The sequence below is a fragment of the Bufo gargarizans genome, chromosome 4 (assembly GCF_014858855.1).
Source record: "Bufo gargarizans isolate SCDJY-AF-19 chromosome 4, ASM1485885v1, whole genome shotgun sequence".
Taxonomy (NCBI): domain Eukaryota; kingdom Metazoa; phylum Chordata; class Amphibia; order Anura; family Bufonidae; genus Bufo; species Bufo gargarizans.
Genome location: NC_058083.1, coordinates 417,813,009 through 417,829,262, shown reverse-complemented (window position 1 = coordinate 417,829,262; position 16,254 = coordinate 417,813,009). Strand labels below are relative to the sequence as shown.

General features: G+C 42.9%; 1 protein-coding gene across 2 annotated transcripts in view; it reads left to right on the top strand.

Annotated features, from left to right (window-relative positions):
• Window positions 1-16,254, top strand: part of IGF2R (insulin like growth factor 2 receptor) — a 191,989-nt gene that overhangs the window by 165,788 nt on the left and 9,947 nt on the right. For both annotated transcript variants that reach the window (XM_044288851.1, XM_044288850.1), the window contains exons 42-45: window positions 5,330-5,473; window positions 12,204-12,385; window positions 14,855-15,041; window positions 15,605-15,754. In XM_044288851.1, the coding sequence (XP_044144786.1) occupies window positions 5,330-5,473; window positions 12,204-12,385; window positions 14,855-15,041; window positions 15,605-15,754 (663 nt within the window). The remainder of the gene's footprint in view (window positions 1-5,329; window positions 5,474-12,203; window positions 12,386-14,854; window positions 15,042-15,604; window positions 15,755-16,254) is intronic.

Below are 16,254 nucleotides of genomic sequence, written 5' to 3'. Positions count from 1 at the left end.
GTGACCCCCTTCCTGGGCGGAACGCAGCACTCACTGGATCTGTTGCCGATCATGTGCATGACCCCCCCCCTTTTTAGGCGGAATACTGCACTCTCACCGGATACAGTACTGGCTATGTGCACGACCCCCTTCCATAGGCGGAATGCTGCACTCTCACTGATGTGCTATGATGTACTTATGTACTATGTTATTATGCTGCACTCTCACTGGTTTCGCTGCCGGCCATTTCTTAGGCGGTATGCTGCACTCTCATTGGATTCCCTGCCGGCCTTGGGTATGCCTCCTTCCCTCAGGCAGCTTGCATACATCCCTCTGTCTGTGGTTGTTTCCTCGCAGGTACGTCGCTGGCCATGTGCATGTGCCCCATACATGGCAGGGTGCTTGCACTCTCGCTGGATCCGCTGTCGGCCATATGCATGACCCCTCTTCCGTGGGCGGTGTACGCACTCTTGCTGGATTCGCTGCCAGCCAGGGGCTTGCCTGCCTTCCTCGGGCGACATGCACGCATTCTTAGTGACTGTTTGTCTCTCGCCAGTACGTTGCTGGCCATGTGTATGACTCCCATGCATGGCGGTGTGCTCGCACTCTCCCTGGATGAGATGCTGGCCATGTGCTTTACCCCCCTTTTTTCTGGGCGGCATGCTACACTCTCACCGGATACATTGCTGGCCATGAGAATGGCCCTCTAACAGGGGTGGAACGCTTGCACTTCCTTTGGATACGGTGCTGGCCTTGTGCGTGACCACCTCTCTTTTCAAGGGCAGAATTTGGCACGCTCATGAAATTTACGGCTGTCCTTATATGGCTGTGCTGGACTTGTACATGTCCCCCTTCGTTGGCAGAGTAGTTGCACTCTCGCTGAGTTCAGTGTTGGGTGTATTGTGGCACACTCACTTAATGCTAGGATACCCTGTTCATGTTACCCTTTCGCTAGGTGGACCTCCTGCGTTCCTGCTGGTTTATAGGGTATGTCCTGCTTCTCTGAAGTGGGTACGGCCTTAGGCATCACTTCCTTTTGGGACGGGCCTTTGCACTCTTGCCGACTGCTGTTGGCCAGGTACAATTCCCCCCTTAGGTTTGTGCATAACTCCCTTTCAGGTTGCACTTTGCAATTCCGTACATGCTGTGGCACTCTGGGGCGAGCCCCCCTTTTTCTAGGTGGGTTGGCCTTCTCGCTGCTTACGGGGCTGCTCGTACGTATGCCTCACCTGCTTCCTGCGGCATACCTTTGTTTCTTGGGATGCAATGCTTGCCGCAAGCCTTGCACTCGTCCCTAAGGAGTTTCATTCTGTCCTCATGACCGAACAGGTTCTATTGCTCTCTGCTGCACCGAGCTGGGTGGTGCTCATTCACATTCCAGGGAGTGTTCGTGGGTCCTAGATGCATGCCAATTCGTCCTTCTGCGGCATTGCTTCCCTGCGCTGGTGGTCACATAGTCGAGAGTGCTGTTGTCTGCAGCGCCTCTCGAATTCTTCGTTTGCTCTGGCGGGACTGCGGTTCCCTTGCCTGCTGCAATTTCCTCCTCTTCGGATGCAGTGTGGTATGAGTCCTTCCTCTTGGCGCCTCTACGCTTCTGTCTGATCTGCTACCAGGTTCGGGCTGCTCTTCTCGGGAAGGTCACCCAACTTCTCTTGGGTGCTCAGTTACCCGGGTCCGGAGGACCTCCGCCTTGGGTTCTTCAAGGTACTCGCCTTCTGCGAGGTGGTGGACCGGGCGTCTCACAGTATAGCGGGTTCTGCTTTTGAGCGGTCCTATGGCTTCCCTGTTGCCCACTCCTCCTCCTTTCGGTTGGAGGGTGTTATGCCGGCCTCTGTCTCGACTGCCTTATCTCGCCGGCCTTGTTTGGCTCCCGCTCGGTACAGATCGCTCCAATGGGGCTTCCCGCCAGATTTCAGAGGCTGTTCTTCGCTGTCCTCCCCTCTGGGGAGAGCATGGTTGTATGGTTGTTCATGTGGATGGTTCCGGTGTTCCTTTTGGTCTCGTACTGTCTCCCTTGTTCACACTGGCTGTATTAGCTGTGTGCCTATTTACCGAGTCTACCGCGTTCTGTCCTCCCGCTGGGTGCAGATTGCGTGGCCCATTCTAAGACGATGGTCCTGCTGTAGACTTACCTTCTCGATAACTTGGGGGGACTACCTTTTCGGTCCAGATTGTCCTTGATCTCCCACACCGGGACGGTACAACGTGGTTACATCAGCATGGACTTTAGCCTGTCTTCTCCTGGCATCTGGCGGATCCTTTGGGTTCTTTCCATCTGTCCTGCTCCCCCACTCGGGTGGATACGGGATAATGTTGTTCGAGGGCCGACGGGTCTAGTTTTGTCGACCCTTCTGCCTGTGTTGCTGGTCTGCGCCTGATCACATTGGGTCTTCGCCCGCTTGCCAGGCGACTCTAGCGGGTTCGCTACTGTCCACTCCTGGCTGTGTTTCGTCCAGGATCTGTCGTAAGACTTAGGTTTTTTTGTCTGGGTTTCTGTGGGAAGCTGTGCATTCCCCACTCTGAATTTCTCTCCCCATGGTTCGGTCTTTTACTTGAGGTGTCAAGTGTCGGCGCTGTTCTTCCTCTTCCAGCGTTCTCGGCCCTCTGGGCCTGCCAAGACCTTCTTCCTCGGAGTGGCTCTTTGGTTCCTCTGTGCTGTCCTTCGGTACCGCCCTGGGGACTATATACTGAGCTCTCGGCGCTCCAATCTTGTCCTTGGAGCCGTTACAGAAGTTCTCTCTACCCCTTCTGTCCTGTACGGTTGTGTTCCGTATCAGTCGTGTCTCTGACGGGTGCCGGGATGGTCCTTTTTTTGTTACGAGCCTTCTGTCTTTTCCAGGACAGGGCTGTTCTACATCCCGTTTCTTCCTTCCTTCCTTCCTTCCTTCCTTCCTTCTGTAGGTGGTGTTTGCCTTTCGCTTCAACACCTCACCTGTTTGGGCCTTGCCGTTTTTACTTGGGGATCTCCGACTCTTGTAGCCGTTCGGCCTCTTGGGTTTCCAGGAGGTCTGTGCATAGGGTTGACGGACTCCAGGGTGGTTTTCCTCCGCTTGATCGGTTTGGCTATCGCTGAGGTTACCGCACCGAGGGCAGGATTCTGTCTTTGGTGTCACCGTTCATTTCACCAGAGCGGTTGGTGCCTCCTGGGCCGGAGGCATTGGGCTTCGGCCATGCATTTGGGCAAGGCGGCCACGGGTCTACCTTACGCGCCTTACCGAGTTCTTCAGGGTGCATACTTTGACTTTGGCAGATGTTGCCTTGCCCCGCCTGGGTTTGCAGGCGGCGGTTCATTGGTGCCTTTCGGGTGCTTCACCTTGGTGCTGTGGTCCCTCCCCCTTTTGGACTGCTTTTGAACGTCCCAAGGTCTTCTGTGTCCCCCAAGGAAACTGGGCGAGAAAACGAGATTTTTGTATAACTTACCAGTAAAATCTCGTTCTCGCTCTTTCCTTGGGGGACACAGCACCCACCCATTCATTGTTTTTTTTCTCTGTACGGTTTCCGAGTTTTTGTTACCCGTCGGGTTGTTGGCTTGTTGGTTCCTTGTTGGACTTTGCCTTTTCTCACTGCTTGGACACGCAACTGGCAGTCTCTCTCTCCAGGCTGAGGGTATAGCTGTGGAGGAGGGGCTTAACAGTCTTCACTTAGTGTCACGCCTCCTATGGAGATGAGCTATACCCAAGGTCTTCTGTGTCCCCCCAAGGAAAGAGCGAGAAAGAGATTTTACTGGTAAGTTATACAAAAATCTCGTTTTTTTTTAACAATATAATGCAGACGGATCCGTTCTGAACTGAGCCACCGTCTGCATTATATGAGCGGATCCGTCTCAGACGGATCCGCTCTGAACGCAAGTGTGAAAGTAGCCTAACCCTCCATTTTAATTATATTATTTACCCCAGTGTTAAATTCACACCCCCTGGATGCTTTAATCATATATATAAATATGATAATTTGGGGCAGGGTAATGAGCCCGGTCCTCCACACCATAGAGGACATAGAGGACAAGTGTGCAGATACTTCATATGTTTGGAAAATGTAATAAAAAGTTTGTAAAAAGAAAACCTCCCTGAAATGAGTTTTTGCAGGTTGGGATGTCTGCAACATAATCCCTGCCGGAGTACCCGAAGGTTACGTGATCATTGTCCTGGCACCCCTAGCATCGGTCAGTCATTTTTTTCAATCACATGAAGCTTTCCAGGTGTCTTTTTTTCATTTTCTGGTAGTGTATATTGTTCAACATGTGGTCTAAGTAACTCCTCTGCCATCTCAGTTCCTGTATACCACCTCTCTAGATTTGTTGATTCCTTTGACTCTTATACTAAGGACTCATGCACACGAATGTATTTTCTTTCTGTGTCCGTTCCGTTTTTTTTTTTGCGGACCGTATGCGGAACCATTCATTTTAATGGGTCCACACAAAAAAAGGAAGTCACTCCTTGTGCTTTGTTTCCATATGTCCATTCCGCAAAAGAAAATAGAACATGTCCTAATATTGTCTGCATTACAGACAAGGATAGTAAAGTTCTATTTGGGGCTGGCTGTTCCGTTCTGGAAAAAAAGGAATGCACACGGACGTCATCTGTATTTTTTGTGGACTGCAAAATACATATGGTTGTGTACATTAGCCCTAAAGCTAACATTGTATTAATATGGTATTCGGTGATACTTGAGACACTCCTAAGATGCCTATGAGAGTTGTACCTACCAGCACAACTTAGCTAGAGAGTTTATACAGCACAGAAACAGATTTTTTTGCCATGGGATGTTGTAATAATGAAAAAAGTTATATTTACCACTCCAAAGCTCCGCTGCAGTAATAACATGCCTTATAACACACATGACTGCTGCATTAAGTCATTGTCCACAGCAGTATAAAACACAGGACCACTGAGGTCAGTGATACGGACATGTCACTGCTGCAGTCAGAACAATAAATCCCGGTGGAAGGAGTGCCTGTGTTGGAACAAAAAAATAAAAAGGTCTCGGACAACTTCCCCTGTAATGACATTGTAGGCGATATTACTCATGAAACACTCCTTTTCTCTTAAAAACGTTACTCATATTTCAGAAACTGACCATTGAGATGTCTCCAAATGATAAAATAATTTGTAAGGGAATTGTTATATATAGTGTAGGTTTACTTGTAGTCACTTGTATTATGTTATCCAGGTCTTGAAACCTAATGTGGCATCTGAATCGAGGAACTATTTGACCACATATTGGATTCAGTGGTCCTGCTAAAACTGTTGAGACCCCCTGACATCGTGTGTTGATGGCTTACACATAAGATAAGAGTTAACTGTATGTATAGTAGATGGGAGTTTATTGGTATTATTTTTATCATTTTTTCTAGGCACGATGCACAGTCTTGTCACTATTACATTCAGTGGGAGACACGAGCAGCATGCGCAGTTGTTCCAAAAGAAGTTACAATGACAAATGGAATAATCCATTTAGAAAATGGTGTGAATATCAATTTAACCAGGATCTACATCAAGTAAGTGTGAAATGGGATTAGGTTGGTTTTATCCAGCTTAGATATTAGTTAGTTGTTCTAATGGTTAGTGGAGGTTTTCATTTTCCATTTTATTTTCCAAGTTTTGGATCAGGTACAAGATGATAAAAATGCAGTACATTATAAAAAAATAAAAAAATTATCTATGTAGTTCAGGAACCAAAGAGGAAAAGAGGCTAGGGAGTAGATGGTTGTGAAAGCTTGATCATTATGTACATTATCCATCAAATGCCCCAGATTGGAGAAAATCCAGCCTGCAATGGAGTGGGGTGATTTGTTGGGTATTTTATTAACCTCTTCCCAACATATGACGTAATAGTACGTCATGGCGTTCCTGCATTTTGATGTACTATTACGTCATGGTAATCGGGCGGGCACCGGAGCGGTGTGCACCTGATCACTGCAGGGGCCCGGCAGTCCCTGATAGCCGGGCCCCTGCTGTATCCGCCGGCATCGCTGTACCAGCCGATGCCGGCAGATTAACCCCTTCTATGCTGCGATCAGCACTAACCGCGACATAGAAGGGATTTGCGGCGGGTGAAGGAGCCCATCGGGTCCCCGCGCTGCTGTGGCGGGGATCCGATGGGTGAGAAGGCAGCCCGATGCCGTGCAGAGGCTGCCCAATGCCTTGCACGGCATCAGGACCTGCCTTCTACGGGTGCCCAGAAAATTCTGCCTCAGGCTGGGTCTCCTAGGCAACCTGTTAGTGTATTACTCTGTGTAATACACTAACAGGCAATGCATTACAATACAGATGTATTGTAATGCATTGCAGAGGGGATCAGACCCCCAAAAGTAAAGTCCCAGAGTGGGACAGAAATAAAGTTTTAAAAAGTAAAAGAAATGATTTAAAAAAATAAAATAAATAACGGTTCAAGTAAAAAAAAAAAAAAACGCCCCTTTCCCCGTTTGCAAAATAGAAAAAAAAGCGCACACACACCTATTGGGTATCGCCTTGCCTGTAACGACCGGCTCTTTAAATGAATCACATGATCCACGCTATCCGATAAACACCGTAAAAAATAAAAACTGTTTAAAAAAAAAAGCTATTTTTGTCACCTTACATCACAAAAAGTGCAACACCAAGCGATCAAATAGGCTTGTGCCCCCCAAAATGGTACCAATAAAACAGTCACCTCATCCCACAAAAAAGACCCTGAAAACTATAGCTCTCAGAACACGGAGACACTAAAACATCATTTTTGGGGGGGTTTCAAAAATCCAATTATTGTATTAAATTGAAATAAAAAAAGTGTACATATTGGGTATCACCGCGTCCGTAACAACCAGCTCTATAAAAATATCACATGACTTAACCCCTCAGGTAAACACAGTAAACAAAATCAAATAAAAACAGTGCCAAAAAAAAGCAATTTTTGGGTCACCTTACATGACAAAAATTGCAACACCAAGCGATCCAAAAGGCATATGCCCCCAAAATGGTACCAATAAAACCTCCTCCCGCAAAAAAAAGCCCCTACCTAAGACAATCGCCCCCCAAAAAAATATAATAATAATACAATGGAGACACTAACATATGATTTATTTATTTTTTTGCTTCAGAAATGCTATTTATTATTGTGTTTTAAAGTGAAATAAATAAAATAAAAAAATGTTTAGATATAGCCATGCCCGTAAATTTTTTTGTCACCTAACATCATTTAAAGTGCAACACCAAGCGATCAAAAAGGCGTATGCCCCCCAAAATAAATTCAATCAAACCGTCATCTCATCCCGCAAAAAATGAGCCCCTACCTAAGGCCCTTTCACACGGGCGAGAATTCCACACGGGTGCAAGGCGAGAGGTGAACGCATTGCACCCGCACTGAATCCGGACCCGTTCACTTCAATGGGGCAGTGCGTGAAAATCGCAGCATGTTCTATATTCTGCATTTTTCACGCAACGCAGGCCCCATAGAAATTAATGGTCTGCGCGAAAATCGCAAGAATCCACAAGCAATTGCGGATGCGGTGCAATTTTCACGCATGGTTGCTAGGAGATGATAGGGATGAGCAACACCATTAAAGTCTAATCACTGTATTTTATTCCCTGGTGAGACCTCACTTGGAGTATTGTGCGCAGTACTGGAGGCCATATCTCCAGAAGGATATAGATACTCTAGAGAGAGTTCAGAGAAGAGCTACTAAACTGGTCCATGGATTGCAGGATAAAACTTACCAGGAAAGGTTAAAAGACCTTAATATGTATAGCTTGGAAGAAAGAAGAGACCGAGGGGATATGATAGAAACTTTTAAATACATAAAGGGAATCAACTCGGTAAAGGAGGAGAGCATATTTAAAAGAAGAAAAACTACCACAAGAGGACACAGTTTTAAATTAGAGGGGCAAAGGTTTAAAAGTAATATAAGGAAGTATTACTTTACTGAGAGGGTAGTGGATGCATGGAATAGCCTTCCTGCAGAAGTGGTAGCTGCAAATACAGTGAAGGAGTTTAAGCATGCATGGGATAGGCATAAGGCCATCCTTCATATAAGATAGGGCCAGGGCTATTCATAGGATTCAGATATATTGGGCAGACTAGATGGGCCAAATGGTTCTTATCTGCCGACACATTCTATGTTTCTATGTTTCTATGTTATAACATGTTTATAAGGGAAAATGTTAGCATTCTTAATACAGAATGCCTACTAAAATGTGCCTTAAAAAATTAACTTGCGCCATCCACTTGTTCGCGCAGCCAGTATCATCTTCTTTCAGGACCTGCAAAAGCATCTTTGACGCAATTGCGCTCACCGCGTGGTGAGCGCGATTACGTCATTAAAGGTCTTTTGCAGGTCCTGAAAGAAGAAGAAATAAGAAGATGCAGCTGCGCGAACAAGTGGATGGGGTGAGTTGGGATACTTTCACACTTGCGGCAGGACGGATCCAACAGGCTGTTCACCGTGTCGGATCCGCTGTTTTGCCGTGCTGCAGGACCGCCGCTCCGTCCCCTTTGACTATAATGGGGATGGGCCGGCGCAGTACGGCAGTTCAGTCAGAGGCCACCGGACTAAAAGTCGGACATGCAGGACTTTTAGTCCGGCGGCCTTTCGCCATGCACTGCCGTACTGCGCCGGAGCGCCGCCCCCGTCCTCATTGTAGTCAATGGGGGCGGAGAGGCGGCACGGCGAAACAGCGGAAGGAAGGATCCGACAGGGTGAACAGCCTGTCGGATCCGTCCTGCCGCAAGTAGCCTTAAATTTTTTTTTTTTATATATATATATATTTTTTTCAACCCCTCAAGGCACATTTTAGTAAGCATTCTGTATTAAGAATGCTATTATTTTCCTTTTATAATAAAGAGAAGTTCGGGTCTGGGTACCACATTCAGTTTTTTCTCACGCGCATGCAAAATACATTGCACTCGCGCGGAAAAAAAACTGAACATCGCAACGCAATCGCAGACAAAACTGACTGCAATTGCTGCGTGCCTACTCGCGCGGGTTTCCCGCAATGCACACGCGACTCATCCGGAGCAAATCCAGGACGCCCGTATGAAAGACCTAACATCGGTAAAAAAATAAAAAAGCTCGCTCTCAGACTATGGAGAGACTAAAACATAAAAAAACTTTTGGTTTCAAAAATGTTATTGTGTAAAACTTGAATAAGAAAAAGTATACATATTAGGTATTGCCACGTCTGTAACAACCTGCTCTATAAAAAAATATCATGTGACCTAACCCCCTAGGTGAATGCTGTAAAAATGAACAAAAGCTGTGCCAAAACAGCCATTTTTTTTGGTCACCTTGCCTCTTAAAGTGTAACGATGAATGATCAAATAATCATATGTACTAGAAAAATGGTACCAATGGAAACATCAACTCTTCCTGCAAAAAATGAGCCCCTGAACAAGACGATTGGCAAAAAATATGGCATTCAGAAAATGGAGACACAAAAAAATGTTTTATTTTTTTTTTAAATGCTTTATTATGTAAGACTGACACAAACAAAAAAGTAGACTTATTTGATATCACCGCGTCCATAACAACCTTCTCTATAAAAATAGCGCATGATCTTACCTGTCAGATGAACGTTATAAAAAATTAACAGTGCCAAAACAGCCATTTTTTGGTTACCGTGCCTCACATAAAACGTAATATAGAGCGATTAAAAATCATATGTACCACAAAATGGGACCAATAAAACTTTCACCTTTTATCCCCTAGTTTCCAAAATGGGGTGACTTTTGGTAGTTTCTACTGTAGGGGTGCATCAAGGGGGCTTCCATGGTGACTAAAAAACAGTCCAGCAAAATCTGCCTTCCATGCAGCTGTCCTTTCCTTCTGCGCCCTGCCGTGCACCCTTACATCAGTTTACGACCACATGTAGGGTGTTTCTCTAAACTGCAGAATCAGGGTAATAAATATTGAGTTTTATTTGGCTGTTAACCCTCGATGTCTTAAAGAAAAAAATGGAAATAGAAAATCTGCCCAAAAAGTGAAATTTAGAAATTTCATCTCCATTTTCCTTTAATTCTTGTGGAGCACCTAAAGGGTTAGGGCTCTTTCACACTTGCGTTGTCCAGATCCGTCGTGTACTCCATTTGCCGGAATTACACGCCAGATCCGGAAAAACGCAAGTGAACTGAAAGCTGAAACTGACGGATCAGTCTTCAAAATGCATTCAGTGTTACTATGGCAGCCAGGACGCTATTAAAGTCCTGGTTGCAATAGTAGTAGTGGGGAGCGGGGAAGCAGTATACTTACCGTCCGTGCGGCTCCCGGGGCGCTCCAGAATGACGTTAGAGCGCCCCATGCGCATGGATGACGTGTCCATGCGATCACGTCATCCATGTGCGTGGGGCGCCCTGACGTCACTCTGAAGCGCCCCGGGAGCCGCACGGACGGTAAGTAGCTAAGTATACTGCTTCCCCGCTCCCCACTACACCTTACCATGGCAAACAGGACTTTAGCGTCCTGGCAGCCATGGTAACCATTCAGAAAAAGCTAAACGTCGCATCCGGAAACAATGTTTTTAGCTTAAGGCCGGATCCGGATTAATGCCTTTCAATGGGCATTAATTCCGGATCCGGCCTTGCGGCAAGTGTTCAGGATTTTTGGCCGGAGCAAAAAGCGCAGCATGCTATTGGAAATTGTCTTAAACATTTTAAGAATTGCTTCTAAAATTCTAAGCCGCCTAACGTCCCCAAAAAATAAAATGACATTTACAAAATTATGCAAACATAAAGTAGACCTATGGGGAATGTCAAGTAATAAATATTTTATGAAGTATCACTTTGTTTTAAAAGCAGAGAAATTGAAATTTTGAAAATTGCTAATTTTTCAAAAGGTTTTGTAAATTTTGCATTTTTTCATAAATAAAGGTGAAATATATTGACTTAATTTTATGACTGTCATGAAGTACAATGTGTCACAAGAAAACAGTCTCAGAATGGCTTGGATAAATAAAAGCGTTCCAAAAGTGACACGTCAGATTTGCAAAAAATGGCCCCGGGTAGAAAGGGTTAAATTCCCCAATGGACTGTTTACTTGGCATCAGTGATGATGTGCCTGTCCACACACCTGTTGCATTAAATCACTGGCCTCAGCACTTTCGAGCTGTACACCACTGAGGCCAGTAATTGGCTGCAGTGGTCACGTCATTGGAGTAACCATGTAAACAAAGCCCCTCTCCCCTGGCTAGATTTTTGTCCAATCTCTTTGCCCAATATCTCCTTTAATTAATTTGTGGGGATGTTATATAAATAACTAGCTGGCAGTAGACAATACACTGGTTTGAAATTCTTACTATACTGGATACTAAGTTCTACAAAATTAGACAAAGATTATGTGGTACCACATGTGTTGGATGTTTCCACTCTTCATTATTTCAGAAACCATAAATCTTTTTATTGTTGACAGCTGTATAAGAATTTGTTTTTTGTATTATTTTTTTTATTTTTTTAGGGCCACATTGTTGAGGTGCATCTAATGTATTATGTAGCATTTATTAAAGATGTTTTCCCATCTGTAAAGTTATATATCCGATATATGCAGGTTCCACGTCTGGGAGCCGCTGCTATTTCAAGCCTTTCAGAAGTTTTATAGCAGTGACTGGAGAGGGGCATTCAGCCTGTTTTCCGTTCATGGCAGTGCGCAATGGGTCCCATTTTTGAAGTACCCATTGGATTCGTTATGTTTTTTGTCAGATAGAAATGTTAGATTTCTGCAGTTATGTAAATCATTACAGGTGTGGCTTTATCAGACACAGGGTCTTTCCACAAGGCGGCGTAAAAATACTACCCCCACTGCCCTATTAAAAGAAACCTAGAGGCTACTTTTGGGTATTTCACCTCATGGAGACGTTTATAAACAATAAATAAAATAAATAAATAAATAGGTAGGGTATGGGTTTCACCTCTGAGAAACTGCTTCTACACTCATTGGCAAAAAATAACACACCAAGAAGGAGTTGTTGAAATCGAATGAAAGGGTGATATTATGGTATATGTAAGTGGTTAAAGTATTAAAGGGAAAGGATGAAGTTTATTGGGGAAATCTCTACACTGGGCAGGGGAAACATCCCCTCCTGGTCTACCTATTGACATGAATTTCTATGACTTTTAAGTTCATTACATATCGACTAACAGCAAACCATGAAATTGAAGGTTTGTAAAAAAGAAAATATTAAATTATAATAACACAATCACCCCATCATTTAAACACGTAATATAGACACTGAAACATGAAAAAAACTTGTCTGTCCCCGCAGGTCTTATACAGCTAGTGGTGATATAAGGACCAAAGATAAGTACATATATGAAATTCAGCTTTCTGGAAATGAGAACTCAACCTATCCGAAATGTAACAAAGCCAGCATATGTCAAGTAAAGACTACTGAGGACTTTACTCGAGCAGTCGGCTCTGCCGGAAATGCAAAGTATTACCTTGATGGTAAGAAAATTGTTCCTTTTTATCCTTTTATCTTGCAAGAGCAATGTTTTTTTTTTGTTTGTTTTTTTTATACACATTTCTAAGTCTTTGAAGTAGAACTTTATTATTTTCTGTTTAAGTGGGATATTCTGCAGTAAAAGGCTTTATACACTAGTTTTGAGGCTTTATACACTATTTTTTATCTCCTTAACTACTGTGCGTAAATACTTTCTCAGTGGCAAACACTGGGCGCTCTCCTAAAACATATGGCTCCAGCAGCTGCATAGAGAAGCACAGAAGTATTTTGTATTTCTGCCTGCTTGATAAACTTCACAAATGTGTGATAACATACCAGAATATTGCCTTAACTACTATATGGGCACCTTTTGATGTATTTAATTTGAAATGCCTGTATTTGTGTTTAAAATATGTATATATTTTTAGTTAGATTTTTTTCTTTTTTTTTTTATGTTTCAGCTTTTACATATCAGTTCATGGCAAGCGGTCAAATCTGTCACACAAGCTCTTAACAGCTCAATCTCCATCCACTCCTTATATTTGCACGAACAATCTTTTCACCCCTTAAAGAGCAGGCGATTTTGGGTTTTTCACTTCCAGCCTTCCCAAATGCATAGCTTTTTTAGTTTTTCAATTCACAGAGGACTTGTTTAATGCGGGATAAGTTGTACATGTGAAACTCGAAAAAATTAGAATATCGTGCAAAGTTCATTTATTTCAGTAATGCAACTTAAAAGGTGAAACTAACATATGAGATAGACTCATTACATGCAAAGCGAGATATCTCAAGTCTTTACTTGTTATAATTTGGATGATTATGGCTTACAGCTTATGAAACCCCAAAGTCTAATTTTTTAGGTACCCTTTGCTCAGGGGATAAGGATTCATTAGCTGACTAGAGTGTGACACTTTGAGACTAGAATATCTACACCGACACATTTTTATGGGTTTTGTCTTTACAGCGTGTCTTATGTGGTAAAACTGACCTGTTACTTTCACTCAATGGGTCAGTATGAATACATCAATACCAGATGTGTAGTTTATGATGTGTTTTAATACTGGAATTTTTTTATTTTATTTTTTGCATCACCATATTCTGACCTCCTTTAACTTTTTTAATAAAAAAAAAAATCTATTTTAGCATGGGTTACTGCTGCAGCAGCATTATGCATAAAGCAATCTTTAGTTTCTTCACTTACCACCGTTTTTCTTGAGATTTACCCTTAGTTAGGGCTGTTTTGAATCCTACATTGTAAGGATCTTCTCAAGATGGCTCCTCTGCCAGTTCTCTGAGGCCAAAACTGCATTCCCTCAGGTCAAATACAAACTTGCTGTAGCCAGCAGATTCCTGCCAGCCAATCAGATTGGATTACTGAGAGACACGCCCCCTCACTCTGAAGCCTAATGCAGGCATGTAGTGTGAAGGACCGCCCCTCTGTCTTCCTAGCCGGAGACAGATGAGCCATAGCAACTGTCTTTTAAGGGGCATTGGAAAGGGACAGGAGATATTAATGAAATCTGTTATTTATAAGGTAATTACAGATCTTTTGGCAATCATTGACAGACTAACTCAGCTATACATGCCTAGCTCTAATAAACTAGTAAATAAAAAAAAATGACAGTTACCCTTTAATGTGTACAGAGCTGTCTGAGGGCACATTTTTCTGCAAGCGATCTGTAGTTTTCATTTAATACCATTTTGGGGTATTTATGACTTGTTGATCAAATTTTATAAAAATTTTTGTGGGAGATGAAATGACCAGAAAAGGTCAAATATGCTATTTTGACTTTTTTCCATCTAAAATGCAGGTCTTAATAAATTACCCCCTGTATTCCTATGGAGCCCAGAAACTAATGTATGGCAGCCTCGTATCACTCAGGAGTACAGATGCTGCTGCACACTACACTCGGCTCCCCCGAATCTCGCTAAGGGGAGCTGTTGAATGGCAAATGCCAGCACATTTGACTGGTTAAATGTGTGTGTTTTGACATCATCATCACTCCTATACGTTAGTCCCGGGTGCTATTGCGCCCGCTGCACTCGTGAGCATGTGCCATTTTTAAATACCCAACCGCCGACACAAATTTACATGAGGCAGTTGGGAAGAGGTTAAGCTCAGTTATCAAATTATCTCATTTTTATATATATATATATATATATATATATATATATATATATAAATATAAATAATCTCTTGACAAAGGCCTCATTGAGTAGGCCGAAACGTTGCCGGGAATAAAGTTTGGGGTCGCCACCCTACCACCAAAAGCTGGAAGTGCTGCCTCATCATTTGCTATATATATATATATATATATATATATATATATATATATATATATATATATATATATATATATATATATATATATATATATATATATATATATATAATTTTTTTTTTTTTTTTTTACCAAAGCTTCTCACCATTCAGTGTGGTTGAATCATTTTTATATTACTTTTCGTCTTTACAGATGATGACTTGGATGTTGTTTTCACCTCAAGCTCAAAGTGTGGTAAAGACAAGACAAAAAACGCCACTTCTTCCATATTGTTACGTTGCAGCCCATCGCATGGGGAAGGACAACCAGAATTCCTACATGAAACAGCTGACTGTCAGTATCTGTTCGCCTGGCACACCTCTGCTGTTTGCCCACTAGTGTAAGTTGCAGCACACATCTTTGGTTCTTCATCAACCATTAGTGGACATCTTCTACATTCCTGTGTCTGAAATGTTTGTCATGTTAAATGGAATTTACAATTGTAAAAATATTGCTGGCTTGGTTCACAATGAGTATAAAAAAGAAGAATCGGTACTCTCCTCTCTGATCCACTGCCTTGGTCCCAGCTTGTCTCTGCTTCCTGATCCTGTCTTAACACACACAGAATGCCCGCCTGGGCAATCACTGGTTGAGCCAGGTCACTGCTCCAAAAAATAATTGGCTTATTGGACAGTTACAGACATTTCCTGCATATAGAGACCAGTGGGGACACAGGCAGCGGTGGAGAGTTGGTGAGATAAGTATCTGTTTGTTTTTTTGTTTAGTTCTTGTTAGTTTTTTTTATTTTTCTATTCCATTGTATGCCCTCTGCCACTTTCTTTTTTCCCCACTGGAAAACCCCTTTAATATTGCTGCTTCTTACATTTTTAACCAGAATATTGATGTTAAATAGCATTGTAAATTTTGTGTATAATTTTGCATATTGTTTTGTGTGCTTTACAGTTCAGAAGAAATCAGTGACAAATCTGATAATGAGAATCAATATCAAGGCTTATCTGGTAGGAGCCAAGCTGTGGGTGCCGTTCTCAGCATTCTTCTGGTGATTCTGGTGGCATGTCTAGTTGTACTGTTGTTGTACAAGAAAGAAAGAAGGTGAGTTCCTTTTGTTTTTTATTAATTGTTACATAAACTTTATAGTGAAATACTATGTTAACCTTATTTTTACTTTTTTTTTTTTTAAATAAGATGTAGTAATCTTACAACCCAGCCCAAAAGCTTTTCTCCAGATTGGTACCCTAAAATGCGTCTGCTATACTGAGCTACATTGCCTATCTTTCATATATATTTTATTTTTTTGGCTCATTTGTTAACTAATAGTCTGTAGAAGTGTTCCTCATCTCCAGCCCTCATGGCCCACCTTAGTATTGAGCAAGTGATATAATTAGTAATTCATTCTGTCAGATAGTCTCAAATCACGACCCTCAGATGGGTCCTGAGGACTGGAATTGAGGAACATTGGTCTTTAAACTATGAGGAAGTCTCCAGTTTATCTGGTGCATTCCTGGTGGACATACAAACATTTGGTTATTGATATTAGATCATATTTCATACCTTACAAGCATAGATTCAGGCAAACAGCCTTCTGTACAGTG